At 47.0% G+C, this 23,146-nt stretch overlaps 1 protein-coding gene across 1 annotated transcript in view; it reads right to left on the reverse strand.

Moving 5' to 3' along the window:
• Positions 1 to 18,651, reverse strand: part of TXNRD3 (thioredoxin reductase 3) — a 45,980-nt gene extending 27,329 nt beyond the window's left edge. Inside the window, exons 1-3 of the mRNA XM_060307884.1 lie at positions 18,302 to 18,651; positions 13,248 to 13,662; positions 355 to 415 (exon numbers count right to left, since the gene is read on the reverse strand). Coding sequence (XP_060163867.1) covers positions 355 to 415; positions 13,248 to 13,662; positions 18,302 to 18,651 — 826 coding nt within the window. The remainder of the gene's footprint in view (positions 1 to 354; positions 416 to 13,247; positions 13,663 to 18,301) is intronic.
• Between the last annotated feature and the right edge of the window lie 4,495 nt (positions 18,652 to 23,146).

A 23,146-nucleotide genomic window follows, 5' to 3' on the forward strand; every position in this document is an offset into this window, starting at 1 on the left:
TCAGGGGTGATACACTCAGGAAACGGGCAGATTCACCTCATTTATCACAGCTTAATGTACTGTGCTAGAAAGTTGGCAGACACATCTGAGATGCCTGAAGGACTTCCAGCTTACCGGCTTATACATCTTCCTTCTAGTCCCTCCCCCCCACAAATGCAAAAAACATAAACAAAAAAAATCTACACAAATTATTTTCATATACAGGTTCATTCTCTGCGGGGTTGAACGTAGATGAAACCAGCTCATCTAACCGAAAGAGACAGGAGTAAGTGGAATTGAATGAGGCAAACGGAAAGAAGTCAATCTCGTTGACCTTTATTACAAACAACAATGTGTACTAATCATTCTACTTACCAACTTGATCAAGTTCCAAGATATTGCAGTCAACTCCCAGGGAAGAAAAGAGTTCTTTAACCTGCAACAAAAATGCACCTAAGGTTTACTCTCACGAAGATTAGACAGAGCTATGAAATATGGGCACAGTGACAAGGGGTGTTCACAGCAGATGTTCTTCAGCGACATAAAGCTCTGGTCTATGTTCTCCCCTCTCCTCTATGCATCTTCCCAGGAAAACCTCACCCCACCTCTTTCCTTCCTTTACAATCTGCATTCTCGATTTCCAAATCAGTAACTTTTGCCCAAATCCCCTTTCTGAACTCAGGACAAGCAATATTTCTCCACCTGGCTGACCACAGGCACCTCACGTGCAGCATGCCCCAAATAAAATTCATCTGTTCCCACATCACTGTTCCTCTTTGCGTTATCTGTCGACAGTCATTAAGCCATTCAACAAACACTCAACCATCACACACCTACTATAGAGGTCACCCATTGTTCTACATACTCAAGATACAACAATGAGAAAGACACCATTCCTGCCCTCCAGCGGGGGAAACAGACAAGGAAATGGACAATTCCACCCTGTCGCCATTCGCCAGTTGCTTGAACACAAAACCCTAGGTCCTTGCTACCCAAACGGGGCACCAGCAGCGCGGGCATCGCTAGGAGTCAGACATGCGGACGCAGGCCCTGGCTGCTGATCTGCGTTTTGAGAACTCTGCAGAGCGCGGACTGTGAGTCACTGCAGTGCTTCCCTGTCCTGCAGTGCCTCCCTCCCCTCACTAACTCCTCATCCACCAGTTAATTACTAAGTCTCGACAGTCCTCTACGTGGAGCTAGGTCACCTTTCCACTTCCCCACAGTGGCTGTCCTCTGCCAGTGATACCTACCACGGGGGCTTCTCAGCTCTCTCCTAGGGGTTCTCTAAGCTGCAGCTGATGAGGTCAGCTTTCAGCAGGGCTCCAACCCTTCAACGCCCTCAGCCCTCAAGGTAAAGCCCAGGGGCTCCAATTCCAGGATGGAGGCGTGAGGAACCTGGCAGACCTGCTCCCTGGCAGACGTCCACAACGGGTGGAACTTGTTTAAAAAGAGCCATCTCGAAATTGAGGGCACACAGCAAATAAGGAAACATTTATTGAAGAAAATCTACTAGATGTCAGTAAGAGCGGGAGAGTCTGAGGCACCTGAGCCGTGACCTGCGCCTTCCCTCCTCTGCCCCCGTCAGCATGATGGAAGCTCCACTTCAGGTGAACGTGGCCAAGGGAACGGGGCTGCCTGTTCCCTGAGATCCCAGCCACCAGAAGGGTCAGGCCACCACCATTTCCCAATCTCCCCACAGCTGTGAGTGGCAGAGGCTATATTCCCAGGGAGCGTGGCCAGCAACACGGGAAAAGCTCCCTTCCTCAACCACCCCTACTAATAAATCCAAGTTTCTATCCCAGGCAAAAACGCCGGGGCCCTGATCCGCCTGGCCCCAGCCCACTGGTGGGGCAAGGCTCCAGGCTGGGAGAGGCCACCGCCTCACCAGAGCTGCTCATAAAGCAGGTTGTCCCTCCAAGACAAGGGGACGCTGTCCCCACCCCAGCTCTGGAGCAAGGGCTCAGAGACTCTGCTCAGGGCAAGAGGTAAACCACAAGATCAGAGAGCTCCGAAACTCTACCCAAAGGAACGGACTTCATTTGAAACACACTGTGGGGAAGTTCACGTCTAAAGGTGCAACTGAAACAATGGAGATTTCAGTGGTGAGCAGTTAAGGGTAGGCTGGTAGCTCCATCCTCTGTAGCCAGCTGGTTAACCAGAGAGCCAGGGAAGGACATATCGAACAACAACCCTTCTAGGGTCGGAACACACTGCAAACTTGTCTCAAAAACTACAGCTGCAAAGGGGCCCAGATTTAATTAGATCAGCAAAGGGAACAATTTACACACCAGGGCATTGTCAAAAAACAGCAGAGCAACTAACCTGCAATTAGTGGAGCCTAACACCTGGCATGACACTGACAGGGTCAGAAAATATAACACAGACGCGCAGCGAGAGCCCTGCTAAACCCCTGTTATCCCAGGGTGGCTGCGTAGACCCAGGGCTGCACCTCTGAGGAGCATGGGAGGCTCCATCTTCAGGTGGAAACAAACTTCCCCCAATAATCCAGCCACCGCACTACAAAGAAATAAACAAGCAAAAACAGCCACAGAGAAGGAGGGGTCCGGTATCTGGAGCTGCTATCATGCATTACCTAAAATGTCCTGGTTTCAACAAAAAACATTACCAGACATACAAAGAAACAGGAAAGTGGATCCACACACAGGAAGAAAAGCAGCGAGAGAACCTGCCTGAGAGGTCCCAGATGGCATGATGAACCAGCAGAGCAGCCACTGTACCTACATTCAGGGAACCAGAGAAAAGCGTGCTGCAGGAGATATGAAGGAAGGCATGATGCTAATGTCTCATCCAGCAGAAAATATCAATAAGGAGACAGAAATCATATAAAGGAACCAACTGGAAGTTATGGGAGAGTACCATAACTAAAACCAAATTCCACTATAGTATCTCAACACCAGACTTGAACTGGCAGAATCAGCAAAGCTGAGGACAGATCAGTGGAGATCATGCAGCCTCAGCCACAAAGAGAAGAGATACAGAAAAAGGACAGAAGCTTAGAGAAATACGGGACCGCATTAAGCACAGTGTATGCGTGGTGTGAGAACCAGTAAGAGACAGAAAGAAAAGGGCAGAAGAAACATTTGAAGAGAGACACAGAAACATCCCAAATTTGACGGAAAATTGCAATCTAAATCCAAGGAGCTAAGCGATGTCACAGTAAGATAGCTCAACGGAGCTCTGGGGGCCGGCCAGAGACCACAGCAACCGGGGTGCCCAGTGAAGAGCGAGCATTCCGTGGTGCTTTCCATCTCCCCAGTGCTGCTCCGCACAGTAAGAGGGGAGCAGCAGCCGGGCCCCCGTCGCTCTCACAACGTGGAGAGAGCAGGGAGGCCCTCGCCCCCACGTGAGGGCTGCCTGCAGGACTGGTCTCGGTGAAGCCTCACTGAGACTGAGTGAAAAGCACACGTACAGACCCAGGGAAGGTGTCCAGAAAAGGCCTCTGAAGTGCTTAGGCCTCCACGCTGCACTGGTGAGGGCAGGTCTGCCCTAACTCGGAGCCAGTCTGTGAAGACTGGGAGAGGTGGCCGTATTTATAATGCCAAAGTTTCAAGAAAAGATCACATGCATACAAAGAAACGGAAAAGATGAATCTCCAAAAATGTCCCTGAACACATACAGACTTCATTCTTACTAGGCAAAGACTTGAAAACAACCGTCTTAAATATGCTCAAAGAGGAAAACACAAAGAGCTAACGGAAATCAGGAAAATGATATATGAATAAAATGAAAATATCAGCAAAGAGATAAAAATAACCAAACAGAAACTCTGAAGGTGACAAAGGCAATCAATGAATTATAAAATTCACTAGACGAATTCAAGAGCAGGCTCAACCAGAGAGAAGAAAGAATCACCAAACTTCAGGACAGGCCTTTGGAAAAGATTAGGTCTGAGGAGGAGAAGGAAAGAAGAAAACTGAACACGGAGGAAGTGACTTGAGGGACACCATTACACAATATACACGTTATGGAAGCCACAGAAGAAGAAATGGGGCAGAGAGCTTATTTGAAGAAATAATGCCCCCAAACTCTCCAAATCTGAGGAAAGACATGAATATACACATACAAGAAGCTCAAAAAAACCCAAGAAGGGGACTTCCCTGGCCGCATCGTGGTTAAGAATCCACCTGCCAATGCAAGGGACACAGGTTTGATCCCTGGTCCAGGAAGATCCCACATGCCGTGGAGCAACTAAGCCCGTGTGCCACAACTACTGAGCCTGCAAACCACAACTACTGAGCCCACGTCCCACAACTACTGAAGCCCGAGTGCCTAGAGCCCGTGCTCCACAACAAGAGAAGCCACCACAGTGAGAAGCCTGTGCACCACAACAAGAGTAGCCCCTGCTCACTGCAACTAGAGAAAGTCCACGCACAGCAATGAAGGCCCAACGCAGCCAAAAATAAATAAATAAATAAAATAAATTTTAAGAAGCCCCAAGAAGGATAAACACAAAAAGACTCACACCAAGACGCATTACAATCAAAACGTCAAAAACCAAAGACAAAGAGAGAATCTTGAAAGTAGCAAGAGAACAGCAGCTCGTCACCTACAAGTGATCCTCATTAAGGTTGTAAGTGGATTTCTCAGTAGAAACCTCATAGGCCAGAGAGAGCTGGACAATATATTTAAAGTTCTGAAAGAAAAAAACCAAAAACAAAAAAAACAACTATCAACCAAGAATTCTATATCTGGCCAAAAAACAAACAAAAAAAGTCCTTCAAAAATGAGGGAGAAGCTAAGATTTTCTCAGATAAACAAAAGTTGAGGGAGTACATTAATACTAGACCTGTCTGGCAAGAAATGCTATAGGCAGCCCTTCAAGTTGAAATGAAAGCATGCTAGACAGGAATGCAAAGCCATATGAAAATACAAAGTTCTCACATAAAGGTAAACATATACAGACCAGTATTACTGTAATTTTAGCTTATAATTACATTTTTTACTCTTCTATTGGATTTAAAAGACGTAAGTCAGAAAACAACTGTAAGTCTATGGATACACAATACATAAAGATGTAATCTGTGACGTAACATGAAGGGATGAAAGGGGAGGGGTCAGAACCGTAAAGGAGTAAAGTTTTTGTACGTGATGGAAGTTAAACTGCTATCAGTTTAAAATAGATTATATATTTAGGATGGTATACGTAATTCCAATGGTAACCACAAAAATATCTACAAAATACACACAAGGGAAACAAGAAGAGAGTCAAAAAGTATCATTACAAAAAATCAACTGAACATAAACGAAGACAGTAAGAGAGGAAATGAGGGTCCCAAACTACAAGCTATGCAGAAAACAAATACCAAAATGGCAAAAGCAAGTCCTTCCCTAACAATAATTACTTTAAATGTAAATGGATTAAACTCCCCAAACAACAGACATAGACTGACAGAATGGACAAAAAGACAGGATCCAACATTATGCTGTCTAGAAGAGACTCACTTTAGAGCTAAGGACACACATAGGCTGAAACTGAAAGGATGGAAAACACTTGCCAAGCAGATAGTAACCAAAAGAGAGCTGGAATGTTTATACTAATATAAAACAAAATAGACCTTATGCCAAAACTGGTATAAGAGACTAAAAAGGACATTATAGAGTTTATTATTATTATTATTATATATATATTTTGGGGCTGCATTGGGTCTTTGTTGCTGCACACGTGCTTTCTCTAGCTGCGGTGAGTAGGGGCTACTCTTCATTGTGGTGCGTGGGCTTCTCATTGTGGTGGCTTCTCTTGTTGCAGAGCATGGGCTCTAGGCACATGGACCTCAGTAGTTGCAGCACACAGGCTCAGTAGTTGTAGCACATGGGCCCTAGAGCATGAAGGCTCAGTAGTTGAGGCATGCGAACTCTAGCTTGCACAGGCTTCAGTAGTCGTGGCACGTGGGCTCAGTAGTTGTGGCTCATGGGCTCTAGAGCACAGGCTTGAGAGTTGTGGCAGAGGGGCTTAGTTGCGCCACAGCATGTGGGATCTACCCAGCCCACGGATCAAACCCATGTCCCCTGCATTGGCAGGCAGATTCTTAACCACTGCACCACCAGGGAAGTCCAAAAAGCACATTATATGTTAAAAGGACATTGTATGTCAATTTACCAAGAAGACATAACAATCATAAAAATATATCCACCAAACCTCAGAGCTTCTAAATATATGAAGCAAACACTAACCAAACTGAAGAAAGAAACTGATAGAACTAAATTATAGTAGAAGACTTTAATGTTCCACTTCCAAAAATGGATAGAACAACCAGATAGAAGACCAGTTAGGAAACAGAGGGCTGAAAGAACACAATAGACCAATTGGACCTAACAGACACATTACATAACACTCCACCCAAAAAGCGTAGAATACACATTCTTCTCAAGTACACATGGAACATTCTCCATGATACATCAGAGCCAAGGTCACAAAAGAAGTCTTCACAAAAAGATTAAAATATATAAAGTATCTTTTCTTATCACAGTAGAATGAAACTAGAAATCAGAACACAAGGAAAACTAGAAAATTCGCAAATATGTGGAAATTAAACATCACACTCTTAAACAATAAGTCAAAGAAGAAGTCACAAGGGAAATCATAGAATATCTTGACAAGTGAAAATGAGAACACAACATACCAAACCTTATGGGATGCAGTGAAAGTAGTGATAAGAGAAAAACTTACAGCTGTAGGTGTTTACATTAAAAGAGAAGAAAGACCTTAAATCAACAACCTAACTTTACACCTTAACCAGAAAAAGAACAAACTAAACTCAAAGCTAGCAAAAGAGAGGAAATAAGAGCAGAGATAAACAAAACATAGAAAAACAATATAGAAAATTAACAAAACCAAGAGTTGGTTCTTTGAAAAGATCTACAAAATCGACATACCTTTAGCTAGATTGACTAAGAAAAAAATAGAGAAGACTTAAACAACTAAGATCAGAAATGAAAGAGGCAACATTACTACTGTTTCTACAGAAATATTACAAGACAGTACTCTGAACACTCTAACACTAAGAAATTGGATAACCTAGATAAAACTGATAAATTCCTAGAAACATGGAACCTACTAAGACTGGATCATGAATAAGTAGAAAAGGTGAATACACCTGTAACTAGTAAGGAGACTCAATCAGTAATCAAAAGCCTCCCAATGAAGAAAAGCCCAGGACCAGATGGCTTCACTGGTGAATTCTACTGAACATATAAAGAAGAGTGAACACCAATCCTCCTCAAACTCTCCCAAAAATTTGAAGAGGGAACACTTCCAAATTCATTCTATGAGACTACCATTGCCCTGATACCAAAGCCAAAAACATCACAAGAAAACAATGGACCAATATCCCTCATAAATATTGACTGAAAAATCCTCCACAAAATAAATAATAGCAATAGGAATTCAACAGAGTATTAAAACTATTATACACTATGATCAAGTGGGATTTATTCCTAGAATGCAAGGATGGTTCAACATACAAACATAGATTAATGTAGTACACACCACGTTAACAGAATGAAGAGAAAAAAACCCACATGATCATTTCAATGGATGCAGAAAAAGCGTTTAAGAAAATTCAACACCCTTTCATGATAAAAACACTCAAAAGACTAAGAATAGAAAGAAATTACCTCAGCATAATAAAGGCCATATAAAAAAGACTACAGCTAACGTCAGACTTGATGGAAAAAGACTGAAAGCATTTCCACTAAGATCAGAAACAAGACAAGGATGCCCACTTCCGCCATTTCTACTCAATATAGTACTGGAAGTCCTAGCTAGAAAAATAAGGCAAAAAATAAAAGTAATAAAGGGCAACCAAACTGGAAAAAAAAAATAAAATTATCTCTGTTCACTGACAAAATGATCTTATATGTATAAATTCCTAAAGATTGTACAAAATACTGTTATAACTAATAAAAAATTTAGGAAAGTTTAGGATACAAAATCAACACACAAAAATCAGCTATTTTTCTATATACTAATAATGAATAATCCAAAAAAAGAAATTTAAAAACTAATTCCACTTAAAATATTATGAAGAAGAACATTTAGGAATAAACTTAATTAGGAGGCAAAGACTTGTGCACTAAAAACTACAACACACTGCTGAAACAATTAAAGAAGATACCAATAACTGGAAAGAAATCCTATGTTCACAGATTAGAAGACTTAATGTTGTTAAGGTTTCAATACTACCCACCCAAAGTGATCTAATCTCTATCAAAATCCCAACAGTGATTTTTGCAGAAATAGAAAAATCCATCCTAAAATTCATATAGAATCTCAAAAGAGCCCTGAATAGCTGAAAAATTCTTGATAAAGAAGAACAAAGTTGGAGGTCTCACATTACCTGATTTCAAAAATTGCTGCAAAGCTACAGTAACCAAAACAGTGCAGTACTGGCATAAAGACAGGCATGAAGAGCAGCAGAAGAAAATACACAGCCAAGAAATAAAGCCTCACATATAAGGTCAAATAACTTTTGGCAATGGTGTCAAGACCATTCAATGGGGAAATACAATCTTTTCAATAAACGGAGCTGAGAAAACTGGATATCCATATGCAAAAGAATGAAGTTGGACCCTTACCTAACACCATATATAAAAGTCGACTAAAAATGGATTAAAGACTTAAATGTAAGAGCTAAAACTATAAAACTCCTAGAAGAAAACATAGGACAAAAGCTCTATGGCATTGGATTTGGTGGTATTTTGCATATGACACCAAAGGAATAGGCAGCAAAAGAAAACAGAGAAATTGGACCTCATGAAAGTTAAAAATTTTGTGCATTAAAGGACACTATCAACTGAGTAAAGAGGCAACTCCAGAATTGGAGACATATTTCAAATCACATATCTGATAAGGGATTAACATATAAAATATATAGAGAACTAGGGGCTTCCCTGGTGGCGCAGTGGTTGAGAGTCCACCTGCTGATGCAGGGGACATGGGTTCGTGCCCCGGTCTGGGAGGATCCCGCATGCCACGGAGCGGCTGGGCCTGTGAGCCATGGCTGCTGAGCCTGCGAGTCCAGAGCCTGTGCCCCGCAATGGGAGAGGCCACAGCAGTGAGAGGCCCACGTACCGCAAAAAAAAAAAAAAAAAAAAATATATATATATATATATATATGGAGAGAGAGAGAGAGAGAGAAAGAGAGAGAACTAAAACTAAACAAACAAGAAAAACCCCAATTTAAAAATTGATCAAGTACTTGAATAGACAGTTCTCCAAAAGAGATACTGTCCGTTAATAAATGGTCAATAATCATGTGAAAAGATATTCAACATCATTAATCATTAGAGAAATGCAAATCAAACCACAATGAGATATCACTTCACACCCATTAGGATAACTATTATCAAAACAAAAACAGTATAAAAAACAGAAAATAACAAGTGTTGGCCAGGATGTGGAGAAACCGGAACCTTTGTGCACTGCTGGTGGGAATTTAAAATAGTATGGCCCCTATGGAAAACAGTATGGTGATTCCTCAAAAAATTAAAACTATACAGAAATACCATATGAGCCAGCAATTCCCCCTCTGGGTATAAGCCCAAAAGAATTGCAAAGAGACCCAAACAGATACCTGTACACCCATGTTCACAGCAGCAACATTCACAGTAGCCAACAGGTGGAAGTGACCCAATTGTTCACTGATGGATGAATGGATAAAGAAACTATGGTCTATACAGACAGCGGAATAGTACTCAGCCTCAAAAAGGAAGGGAGCTGTGACCCATACTACAATAGCCAGTCAGAAAACGACAAATACTGTGCGATTCCGTTTATATGAGGTCCCTAGAGGCGTCAGATTCCTAAGACAGGAAGCAGATGGTGGGGCCAGGGGCTGGGGAGGGATGGGGAGTTAGTTTAATGGGACAGAGTGTCAGCTGGGGAAGATGAGAAAAGTCCTGTGGTTGGCTGGGGGTGATGGCTGCACAGCGATGTGCATGTGCCTGACGCCACCGAACTTAAAATGGTTACAACGGTAAACCTTACGTTACCTGTATGTTACTACAGAACAAAAAAGCTAACCAATGGAAGTATACATTTTAATCCACAGATGTAGGAATTAAGGGTTGGGGAAAACGTGGCTTACAGTTAATGTGGGGAAGGGGCTAAAAAATGAGGGCGTGTTTTTCACTATTTCCTTTGGGCCATGGTCTCGCCTGTGGCTCACAGGAAGTTCCCGCCTGGTCAGGTGCCTGCACGTTCAGCCCACCCTCACACTGTTGCCAGATTCCAGGTCACAGGTCAGACCCTTTCACTCCTCACAAGTCTGACATCGTGAAGTCCACACTTACTACCACGCATTTTTAGATATCAATACTGCTGAGAAACTGAAGTTCGGCCATTTGCCACTTTACTCTCCTGACTCCCTTTCATATACCCGGTGTTCAGCCCCACTATTTTCATGGCCTCATCTCCTACCTTTGCTTATAGGAACTCCTCAGCTAGATGCTATTCCTTGCCTACATCCACCTGATCCCTCAAGGACCAGCTTAAACATCACGTCCTTAATTTTTCTGATCCCCACAGAAGCAGCTGTTTTTGCCTCTCATTCCCACAGCACCTGTCTCGCACACGTGTTTCTTTGGGTACCTGAGAAGTGGCTGATTACAGCTCCATTAGACCACGAGTTCTTGGGAGGCAAGGCCACAGTTTATTCATTTCTGCAGCGCAAAACACTAAACACCCAGTTACACTTGCTGAATGACATTAGCGGCCCAATAAAGGAACAAACCTCTCTACCTGACTCTGCACAGGTAGGGATGTGGAATACGGTGTCCAGTCTGGGTGACACATTTAAGCGGTTCATGGTCAAACTACTGCACAATCCATTTAGTGAAGGGTCACATGTAAAGACAAATGACATAAACGCATGAAAAGCTTGGCCAGGAAAGAAAAACACTCAGGGAAAATACTGAAACATCTACCATCCAAGTAGAAGCCAGACTCTTAACTCTGTGCGCTGGAGCGACAATCACCTCCAAAAGCGAGCAAACGTTTCAGGGAGACATTCTGTGCACTGGAGCGACAATCACCTCCAAAAGTGAGCAAATGCTTCAGGGAGACAGATTTGGGCTCAATTGTTTAAAAACTCCAGTAAACAGAGCTGTCCAATTATGTAACAGGACTCAAAGTAGTGGCCACGTTGTTGGAAGGGGTGACGCACACAGAACAGAAAATCATCTGTCCCAAGATTTTCTGTGCCAGCAAAGGTTTGACCAGAACAATCTAAGGCTGTTTATTCACTCAACTCACTTACCTGCCTCCTACTACTCTAGGCCCCAGTGACACAGCAGTGGCCAGGCACAGTTCTGACTGCTTGGCCCTTTTATAAGCTCCAAAGGACTCTTAAATACGTAGAGAAAGAAGACAGAGGCTAGAAAGAGACCAACACATATGTGAGAACCTGATAGGTGATGAGTGAGCATTCAAACCACCGTGGAAAGAATGGACTCTCCAAAACATGAAGCAGGGACAACTGACAAGTTATAAAGGAAAAAAAGAACTGGATCCCCACACGTCCTCAGCTTCACGTCCAGGTGGAATTAAAGAAGCGGGGTGTGAAAAGCACACTCTAAAACTTTCAGGAGCTAATGCAGGAGAGTACCTTTATGACCTCAGAGTAGAAACAGGTTTCTTAAATAAGACACAAAAAGCACAAACCAGAAAAGAAAAAGAGTGATAGTCAACCATGTTAAACTTCCAAACTTCAGTTAACCAAAAGACCCCGGAAAGAGAGCAAAAAGAAAAGCCAAATCTGGGTGATTTTCCAATACATATCACCAGACGACTAGTATCCAAAATACATAAAGAACGCCTACAAATCAGTAACAATAAATAAATAAAACAACCTAACAGAGAAATAAGCAAAATACCTGAACGCTTGGCAGAAGAGGAAACTCAAATGACCCGTGAACACATGAAAAGATGTTCAGCGTTAGCAGGGAAATGCAAAGCTAAAGCCACAATGAAATACCATCTCATAAACGCCAGAATCCAATAATAAAATACATCAACTGCTGGCAAGGATGCAGAGTAATGGGAACTGTTAATACCCGGCCAGTGGCAGGGCAAGTGGTAAGACCACGTGGGAAAACATTCTGGTATCACCTCGTTAGGGAAGAAATCATGCTTCCTCTGTGGGCCAGCCGTTCAGCTTCAAAATGCCTGCTCTAAAATAGCGAGTCTTGTGTACGTGCACCGGGCCATACGGCAAGAATAGGCATAACCATGTTGTATTGAAGAGCAAAATACTAGAAACAGCAGAACTGATACACTGTGGTTATGAGTCATCCTAGGGAAGAGTACAGTAATGAAAATTAACAAACCCCAGTTACGGGTACTAACATGCATCAATCTCTAAAACATAACTGTTGAAGGAAAAAAGTGCAGAATACAAATGCATGATTCTACTTAACATAAAGTACCAAAACAAGCCCAAAGGCACAAAGTACGGTTTAATGATACATATGTTTGGCGGCAAAACTGTAAGGAAAAGCAAGGAATTCTGGCTAGTGGTCACCCTGGTGGGGGGGGCGGGGGGTGGTATATGAACCAGGGGGCTCAGGAGGCTCCTGCCAGAGTGTGGTCTTCCTAGAGACACTGGAAGGTGCACGTGCGGGATACACGTTTGCCTGAACAACGTATAAGTCAATGGAAATCTGAAAATAAGACTGAAAATCATAATTTCACGCACCTATCCCAACAGTTTATGCTTGTGCATCTTCCGCGTATTATTTTGACTCTCAGTAACGTGAAGTACAGCTCAAATATGCAAGGTGCCGTCATACAGATGGGTCTGGCTTCCAGAGGCTCACTGCTCAAACTCACAACACAGGTGCAGTGAGGGGCCGCGTGCAGTCCGGCCCACACTGCCGCTGAGGCGCCAAGAGCACCAGGGGCACGCGGTCGGGACGGGACCAGTGCCGGCCTCTCCCCGCTGCTCTCCTCCCAGGACAGGACCCGTGAGACCTTTTCCCTCCGGATCCCCCGCCCACGTCCACCAGGCTCGCGGCCAGGGCAGGACAGCGGCTCTCGCCCGCAGGCCCGTCCGGAGGCTGAAGGCAGGACCGCATGTCCCAGCCGAGGACGGCGGGGCCGGTGTAGCCTTCCGGACCGGGTCCGCGGGCGAGGGCGGAACGGACGGGCCCGAGGCCCGGGGAGCGGGCGGACACGGACCAGCGGACCCGGGCAGGGGTGGGGGGCCGCGGAGGCGACGGACCAGTGGGCCCGGAAGCCCCCGCCCGCCTACCCGCGCACTGTGCGGACAGTAGCTCTTGCTGAAGATGACCACTCGGTGGCCCTCGATGAGGCCCAGCAGGCGGCGCCGAAGCTCCTCGCGGGCCGCGGAAGACAGGCGGCTGGTCCCGGGGGTGGACAGGCGGGCCCGGCGCCCGGGCGGCGACCGCGGCACGGATACGCCGCGAACATTGCCCAGTCGGCGGTTGGGGGCGGCGCCGCTCGCCGGTCCCGGGGACGTCTGCGCCCGCGAGGGCGGCGGCGGCTGCGCCAGGGCCGCGGTGTCACTCCCGGCTGGGCCGGGCCTGCCCGAAGAGGAGACACCTGCTCTGGGAGAGCGGACGGAGGTTAAGCAAGGACCCCCGAGTGCCGCCCACGCCCTGCAACGGCCGCTCGCCCCGCCCCGGCTCCGCCTCGCCCCGCCCCGGCTCCGCCCCGCCCCGGATCAGCCCCGCCCCCGGCGCATGCGAACTAGGTCTCTGCCCGGGCTCTGTGGGAACTCGCCTGCCCTTCGCAAAGGGGCGGGTGCCAAGCTGTATGGTCTAGTTATCCCAACGTTGGTATGCGCACCGCGGGAGCGCCCAGTCTCCGTGTGATCTCCCAGGGGCGACCCCTGTGGAGGACTTACTTCCACTCTTACTTCCACTCCACAAACCCCTTTCGGCCACCTTAAAAATAGATATATGGTCTTCAGTGAGGATGGATGTCTCAGTCTTTGGAAAGAGTGAATAGATAAAACCATCTTTAGGAAAAACGGCTATTTTTTTAAAGCTTATATCCAGCCAAGTAAATACAAATACTACTGTGATTCTTATCGCTACGAAGTTTTTAAAGGAATTTCCTAGGTCGCTACCCCTCAGTGCCTACTGCATAGAATTCTGGAGGCACTCCTAATAAAGGGACCCTGAAGTCATCTGTGCCAGAACAGGAATCCTGTATCCATCATTTGGGTGGCTGGGTGGGGGATCTCAGGGCTAACTTGCTCACCATGACTTACAGCACCCTGCGGCCGTAGGGTGAATGTGTTAAACCCCAATAAAGAGAGACATTCAACCACAAGACCAGCAGGCGTGGCCTGGTCCCTCTCAGGGGTCACCTCCTGACACCTTGTGGTTCACGGTGCTTCAGCCACACTGGCTTTCTCCCTGTGCCTCAGTTATGTCAAACACAGTCCCGCATTAGGGTCTTTGCATTTTCTGTTTACTCAGCCTAGATGTCCTCCCTCATCCAGGCAAATCTAGCTTTTTCTAGGGGACAGTATGAGAGGGAGATGCCTGAGGTCATTTCTCAGGCAGGCCGAGGTCAGTCCAGGTCTCCTGCTGACCATTCACTCACAGCCCCTTGCACGTTCCTTTCTAAGTATCACCCACCTTACTGTGGAATTGGCTTTATGGCTACAACTATGACAGTAAGAAGGAGAAAGGGCTGCCCACAGCTTCAACTTAGGTTTATTGTCCTCAACACCCTTGTGCCACATTTGTTATGTACTTGGCCCTGAGGATGCCTCTAACCTTAGTTTTCAAAGTTTAAGAGTTTCACAGTCAGGCCTCCTTAAGATTAACCATCCCGTCCCCTTCCCGTCCTCGGCCTCCAGTCCTCTCCTTGGCCAGAGGCTGGATCATTGAGAGAAAGGATAACACGTTTCTTTCTGCTTCCCTGCTTCCTGGGTTTTCCTTTGTATCCTGTTCATGGCCTTACATCTAGTTGATCCATCAAAGCTTCACTGGTGGGCCTTTCAGAACTATGACACTGTTTTTAGGAAACTGTATTTTAATTAAGCTCTGAAAAAGCACAGGGTCTGAAGCCAGACAGCCTTGCTCAGAATCCCAGCCCCACTGCTTCCTAGTCAGCGGTCCGAGACAACAGTCATAGGATGAGACTAATACCAGTTCCTACCTCAAAGGGTTGATGTGAATTTACAAGAGTCAAGACACATAAAGTGCTGAAGACAGCATCTGGCACCTGGTGAGCACACAATCAGTACATGTGTGAAGTTTCATTATTTACTCCTCCCAACAGCCCCAGAAAGGAGAGATCATTGTCTCCACCTCACAGGTGAGACAGCTAAGGATGGAGATGAGAATACGATCTTCCCAAGGCCACACGGATGTCAGAGGAGGGGCAGACCCGGGTCTCGGGCCCCTCCCTCTGGGGTACTGCCTTCTCCAGAGTCAGCACTGCAATTCCCTTCAATTCCCTTTATTATGTAAGCCAGCTCGAGTTGTGGTTTTTGTTACTTGCAATGAAAAGCATCTTAACATATAAAAATATTTCACGATTATGATGTTAGGTGCAGAAAAATTCATGACTCATAATTTCTTAATGGAGTATATTTTTTATCATGAAATATCCTTCTTTGTCCTTGTTAACTCTTCAGTCGTTAAATTCTATTTTTCCAAATATTACTGTGGCCAAATCTACTTTCTTTTGTTGGTATTTATAAACATATCATTTTCTATCCTTTAATTTTCAACATATATTTGCCTTTTTCTTCCATAGTTGTCTCCTGTGGCAGGAAGCAGCCTAATTAATCACCTCTTATCCCTTGTAAGTCCTTAATTCACTGAAGTCAGATTCAAGAAATCAGATGAGAGAGCCAGGAAGACACTGACACAGAAACTAGATTAGTGGTTGCCTCGGGTTGGGCAGCAGGGGAGAAAATAGGGAGGCATGCGGAGTGATGGCTAAGGGTTATAGGATATTTTTTGAGAAAAAAATGTTCTAAAATTGTGGCGATGGATGCATAACTCTGGGAATATACTAAAAGCCTTTGAATTTACTTTAAATGGGTGCCTTTCATGGCATGTGAATTAAGTTGTTAAATAAAGAAAATACGAATAAATAAAACAAGACCCAATTAGAAAACTAGAACTCTTAGAAATTTGATGTATTGTTGCCAAAACTTATTTATATATAAAAATATTGTACATAATATAAATTATTATGTATATTATATATAAGTATGATATGAATTATACATAATATAATATTACACAATTATTATCTGCACTTATATATTTCTATGTCTACACACGTGTCTATGTATAAGAAAATTTCCCACAATATGGCACAATAAAGAGGCAGAAAATATGAAAGAAGAAACCAAAAAAAATCAATCCATGAGGTTACAATGTCTGTCCAATAGAAGCTCCAAAAATATAGACAGAGAAAAAGGGACAGAAATAGGAAAATAATAGTAATAATAGGAGACAACTTCCCAGCACGTGAGCCTTCAGGCCAGAAGGGCCCTCTGAGTGCCCAGCATAACGGATCAAAAAGACCCACATGACGGCAGCACAAAATTGCAGAATATCAAGGATAATGGAAATATCCTACGAGCTTCCAAAAAAGGTGGGTGCAGGGGGGATGCATTTGGCATCAGACGCCTCACCAGTAACTCTGGGTGCTGGGGGGAAAAGGAACACCACCTCTACATTTGTGAGGAACGTTAATTTTGCACCTAGACATCTAGAACAAGCCAATGTTTACAGGCAAAGTAAAGGTGTTTTCAGACACAGAAGGACTCAGGAGGTTGACCCTGCACAGAGCATTTCTCAAGAAGTTATTTGAGGCTCCCCTTCACCCAAATGAGGAGCTAATCCTTGAAGAAATGCTCCAGGAGGAAAAGGTGAGTCCACCCTAGGAGGTTACTGAATGGAAGCCGTTGCAGGAAGCCAATCCGCCATCTCACAGAGCAGTTGTTTCAAAGAGAAGGAGGAAAATCTTCAGGAAAAAACCGGGGACTGAGCAGCAGCCCCCTGCTGCCCCTCAGTGCAGAGGGCTCACCAGCCCGGCCTCTGCGGACACCCAAACTTTACCCAGTCTGTAAAGTTTCCTTAGTGGGAGGATGCTTTCCTATCACCGAGCCCCAGAAGGCAGAGAGTGGGGGAATAACCCAGAGACGTGGCTACCCAGCTGGGTGACATTGTGTGGGTCCAGGACGGGCAGAAAAATAAAGGCAGTGGGTGTGTCAGTCAGCTGTTGCTGCGTAAGGAACCATCCTTCATCAACAACCCTCAGTGTTTCTCGTGATCTGATGTGGCAGGGTTCTGCCCTTCTGAGCTGGGCTCTGCAGGGCTTGCTGCCGTGTCAGCCCTGAGTCAATGTGCCGCCTCACTCCTCTCCATGCAGCTTCCTAGCACATCTGGAGATTCAGCTGAGACAGCTGGGTGACTCATCCTGCAGCAGGCAGGCCCAGAGATCTCTGAGAGACAGGAAGCATGCAAGGCCTCCAGAGCCCTTGGCTGGGAACCAGAACACCTTCTCTTTTGTGACTTCCTGTCGACCAAAGGGCCAGAGGGAGGTACCCTGCCCTTCTAGTGACAGGACGGGCTGCAGTCCCATCACTGAGGACATGCACCCAGGGAGGGGACAAAACCGGGGCTTCTTTTGCCAACAGTCTCCCACGGGGAAAGAAAACAAGGATTTCAGAAGGTAGCAGAAGGGGACCTCTCTTTCTCGGTAGGCTCTCTTTTCCTTTCCCCTGTGCACGGGGCGCGAATGGACCATTTCCTCCGGCGGTACTCCGGGTGTTCTGAGTCGTTCAGACGTTGCTGTGCTTCTTTCCGTGTTTTCCACACGTGGAGGAGCCTTTGGTCAGCCCAGCACGGATCCCCTGAGCCAAGGGACCCACCAGAGTGGGATTCAGGTCCCGCTGGAGCAGAGATTCACTCTCCCCTCCCAGGCATGGAGGCAGCAGAGGGTCAGGCTGGGTCTCTCAAGTGAAGGGAGAGCTGCACACCCCCGCCCATTTCCTGGCCTTGATCTTTCCAGAAAGCAGCCAGGAAAGGTAGGGGGGAGGTCTGAGTCACGGAAATGCCTGTTCAGGCGGAACCTTCTGAGTTTCTTTAAGTTACATAAACGGAAGTCGGGCCGGCAGGTCCGACTGCTTTTTTTTTTTTTTAGAAAAGGTGTCAACAGTTTCTTTGCCTTGGAAATGCCTACGCTCCAGAGTCCTTAGTAAACAGTCAGGAGGGGATGGTGGCATATTCGCACCGCGGCCCCCAGCCCTCCAGGGAAGGGGCGGAGGACGCTCTACTGTTACTGAAAGCAGAGCCTCTCGCCGACAGCGCGTGGCCTCCCTCAGGTCCCAGCGGGAAAGGCGGCCCCGGCCCCGAAGGTAACTCCGCGGGGAGGGCGGATCCCGCTGCGGGAGGCCTGCCCACCACGCCAGCCCCGGGTCCCCGCGGGGAGACGTCGGCCTCAGGCCCGGAAGGTACCGTTCCCGCACGGCCCGGGGGATTCTTGGACAACTGGGCCGGGAAGGGTGCGGCCTCAGATGCAGAGCCGCTGTCAGCCAGAGCGAGCGGCGGACTGGAGCGCAGCGCGGGACCAGGGCTCGCCGGCCGCTGGGCGGACTGGCTGCGCTCTCCGCGGTCGGTTCCCGGAGGTGATTCCTCTGCCGCAGGCGCGCTCATCTGTCAGCGCCCGTGCAGCAGGCCCCGGGGCCTGGCACCGCTGGAGGATTCCTGCCGGGATTCCGCGCGTTCCGAGGCGCGTCCGCCTGCCGAGCAGCGCCGCAAGAACGGCCCCGCGTGGGGGCCCGCCCGGCGTCACTTCTGCGGCCGACCGTCAGGTGGCAGTGGCCGCTCGGGAAGCAGGCGGCGCGAGGCGCTTCCTCTCCGCGCACCTGCGCGCAGGTGCGTCCCCGCCGCCCGCGCCGGAGCACCTGGGCGCCTCGGGACCGCGGGGGCCGCCCCCCGCAGGATGTCTCCCCGTTCAGCAACCCTCGCTCCGGGTCTGGATTCCTCCTCTTAAACAGGTCAAGCCCGTCTCGAGTTCACGGAGGAAACAGGTATGAGCGCATGGTGTTCCGTAGAGCAGAAATGCCTAGTGTGGACTCCCTGATGAACCGGAAGAGCAGAGGCGTGCTCTGCTCTCAAGGAATGTCCTGGTCGGCTACCGAGAGCCCCGCCCTGCGCAAGAAGGCATGTGCACAGGCAGCGACGTAAGGAAGGACGGACAGAAAGTGTGCTGCCGCTTGGCCTGTATTGACTCATTGAAACCGCACGATAGCCTTCTGATTCTGAGCTACTTGTATTGTCCCCATTACACAGACAAGGAAACTGAGGCCCAGAGAAGTCGTGAGTTGCTGGAGCCCACACCTTACTAAGTGGCCAAGGGAGATGCAGAACGGAAGGTGGGAGGGGTGGGGCTGGGGAGGGGCGGAGACAGTGAGCGAGGGGCGAAAAGGCAGGAGAAGGATGCCCGCCAGAGTCAGCGTGGGATCCCGTCCACAGCCCCCAGCTGTAGGCCGCCCGCATGACATCGCACCTCTCCCCAGAGGCCTGGGCAGGGAGATGACACGCCCTCTGGGAGCCGGGCCCAGGGCCCCTTGCAGACAAGTTTTGGACCACACTCTGCAATCAGCCCAGACTGTGACATGTTCTCAGAGCCCTTGCACAAACCATAATTTGTAACGCTACACTTGTGTGGTTTTCTGATTGTCTGGCACACCCCCTCCCCCAGAGCGGAAGGGCGGGGAGCAGGCCGTGTGGTCACCACTGTGTCATCAGTGCTGGGTGTGTGCTGGCACGTGGCTGACGCTCACGGAAAGTAGGAGTGAAAGCAGAGAACAGAAGGTCCACCCTGGCGAGGGTGCAGGATGGGGGCTCTGGGGGTGCGGTTTGCACTATCACCTCTTGTCTCGGCCCCTCCTGTCTCAGGCTCTGGCTCTCTCCTTGAACACGTCTGTGTCCTTTAGCCCACGGGAGCTGGAGGGATGCTCGCTGGTTGTAGACAGCGCTCAGAGAACAAGAGTGAACGAGCTGACGATGGCTCTGAGGCCACATCCTTAGCTGCTTTCCAGCTGTGAAATAATCGAAGTGCAGCCACCCCGTTTCAGTTGGAAGGGCTGTCTCAGGAACGTGAGCGGGAGGTGACAAAGCTGGCTGTGTCCTGGGGTGTCACTCATCGCTCTTTCCCTTTTCCTCCCAGGGACTGGTAATGGCCTCATAAAACTGGAGCCTGCACGTTGGCCTCTGATCTGGTTCCTATTCATTTGCAGGAATGATTTCACCTAAAAGAATTCACTTTATTCCTCACCTGTAGAGGTGTCGTCTGCTGGTTAAAGATGCAGAATAATAGTTTTTGGCGATATGGCTGCTTTCTGCAAGTTCCAGTATCTAATTTGGAAGAACAGTAATTGTCGATTTTTAGAATCCTGCTGGTTTTATTTCTTTATTTTCTTATCTTGCAGCATTATTTGCGCTTCCTGCCTCTAAACTGTGATGAGCGAGAATCCTCTGAGAGGAGGGGTCTGTGTGCTCCTCCCTCCTTTTGCTGTTCTCCTTTTGTAACAGCTGCAAGAATTAGCGTCGACACAAATTCAGCCAACAGGAATGCGTACACACTACTGCTTTGTGCATCTGACAAATGGTAGTAGTGGGCAGCAAACCTGTAGAATAGAAAACCTATGAAACAGGCCTCAAAGCACCATTCTTTCGTCAAGTTGTGATGAAGGACATCTACAGACTCGGGGAAGAAAACTCAACCAACCAGGGAGTGTGGGTGAATTTCGTAGGTCTGGCAAACAAGCTGTTTATAACACACATGAGACTGAAACTCTAAGTTGCAAAGATATCAAGGCTGGGCTTGGAGGAAGATCTTGAGTTTCTCCGTTTACAAAGCCTGTGAATTTGGTACTGTACTGTATTTATCCCAGTCTCAGAGAAACAGGAGACACGGAGCCTGAATCTTAGGAAATCCAGAAAGGGGAGGACTTGGGAATCCGACTAGTGGCATTTGGGGCTTGTCCTGCAGGAGTGGGGCGGGGTTACAAGTTTCTGTCCGTCCGACTGAGAAGCTCTGGGCCAACCCCACCCAGCCCACATGCAGGTCCCCGGGTGGCTGAGAAAGGTCAGCCTTGAACACTCTGCAGCACGCACAGGTGCCACCTGGGGCCAATGTCCTTACTGGCCTCCCACGTTCACCTGTGCCCATGCTGGGCTTTCCTGTTTTTCCCAATCCTTCTGCAGATGGGTCAACTGATGTTATTTTCCTGGCTCCACCCTTGGACTTCGGAGGGATTTCCACACGTCCTAGATTTCTCCTCCTCTTTCTTCCCCTAGGGGGGACATCTCAACCTAACTTCGACTCCCAAGGACCCACCAGCCAGTTCCCTTATGGGCCCCAAGCCAACCTGTAAACCAGGGGTGAAATGAGCTACCATTTTGGAGCAGTGAGAAGGAGTGCCTGGGAGGGGAGCGAAAGGAGGGTGGAAGGCAAGCGTCTGTAGGTTCGAAGGGGCCACTATTCTCACCAGACACGGCTGACGTGAGCCCCTCTGATCGGGCTCCATTTCAGCACCAGTGCCGCTAACTGCTCGGATCTGTTTGCAAATTTGCGTGATGATTCGAGACTGGATATGAGTAATGGGAAAGGCTTTCCATCGTGTTCTCTAAATAGTAACACTACAAAAGAGTGAGGGATCAAATTTATAGAGACAGCAGGACAGGAATTTTGAATAAGTATAATTGATGGCTTCAGAGAGATGCACGAGGATATTGCCTTTGTAAAAAAAAAGATATTAAAAACTTGATTGCTAAATTAGGAAAAACAAAAGCTCAGTGGATGGGCTGAAAAATGGAATGTTCACATTCTAGGAAACCTAAGTGAGGGATTATCATAAAAGTACAAAGAAATAGAAAGCATGAAACAAAAGTCAAGCGACACGAAGGACAGAGTAAGAAATTGTAAAAGCCATCAAGTAGCAGTTCTGGAAAGAAAGAACAGACAGATTGGAAGGGAAGAGGTTTTCCGAGAAGTGATAGAGGAAATCCCCCCCAAACTGAAGAAATGCAGGGATGCTGAGACTGATGGGCTCCTCAAGAGATCAGCATGACGGTAGAGCAGTATCTTCAAAGTTCTGGGTGAAAATCACTTGGAAACTATAACTTTATATGAAGCCTAACTATTCAGTATTACAAGGCTATCATGCATTGTAAAGGCAAAATAAAGGTATTTCCAGGCATGAAAGAAGCCAACCATTTAAGGCCCTTAGACACTCTCTAAAAACAAACAAATGCTGGGTGGTGAGCTCTAGCAAGAATAAAAACGATAGGGTACAATGGTGATCAAATAAAACAATAAAAGCTATTTTTTTAAGAGTAAATGAGTGTTGCCTGTTTAAAATAAGACACTTTAAATAACAACGTGATACACCACCTGGAAAAGTGACAGCGTCCTCAAATGCTAAACAGTCGTGCCCTGTCCTGGGTGTGTATCCAAAAGGAATGCATAGATACGTGTTCCAAAAGGCAGATGCTAGAATGTTCACGGCGGCGTTGTTCGCAACACCCACACATTGGGACCAACACAGATTTTACCATCGTAGAAGAAGCCACCTGTGACACACCTGTAGAAGGGACGAGGAAAGCACCACTGCCACGTGCTCTTGTGTGGAGGAGTCTCAGAGGCGTGAGGCGGAGCAGAAGAAGCCATACACAAAGGAACAGACGCTGTGATTCAAACAGACAGGTTGAGGGACTTCACACACCGACCGGCGGTGACGGAAGTGGTGCTGTGGTTTACCTGTGGCGGCAGTGATGGGAGGCTCAACAAAGGCTTATCGAGAACTGGCGATGTTCTGTGCCCCTCTGGGTCCTGTCTGCAGGGATGTGTTCACCTTGAAAAATTCATCAAGTTGTACACTTAAGATGTGGGCATGTAAAGTATGTCTTTATACTTTAATTAAAAAAGTGATCACGGAATAAAAATTCTAGGAAACTGGTAAATGGAGCAGAGGGAAGTAGCACGTGTTGTCTGACTTGGGGTGATTTAACTACAGAGAGTGTTTTATAAATATAACCTTAATTAAGTATTTTTAAAGGGTGAAAAAAATTTTAAGAAAATTTAGTTGGTATAACAAAATGTAAGAAAGGGGAGAAAGAAACAAAAAGTATAACACACAAA

Source organism: Globicephala melas, chromosome 11, assembly GCF_963455315.2.
Source record: "Globicephala melas chromosome 11, mGloMel1.2, whole genome shotgun sequence".
NCBI classification, from domain to species: Eukaryota; Metazoa; Chordata; class Mammalia; order Artiodactyla; family Delphinidae; genus Globicephala; species Globicephala melas.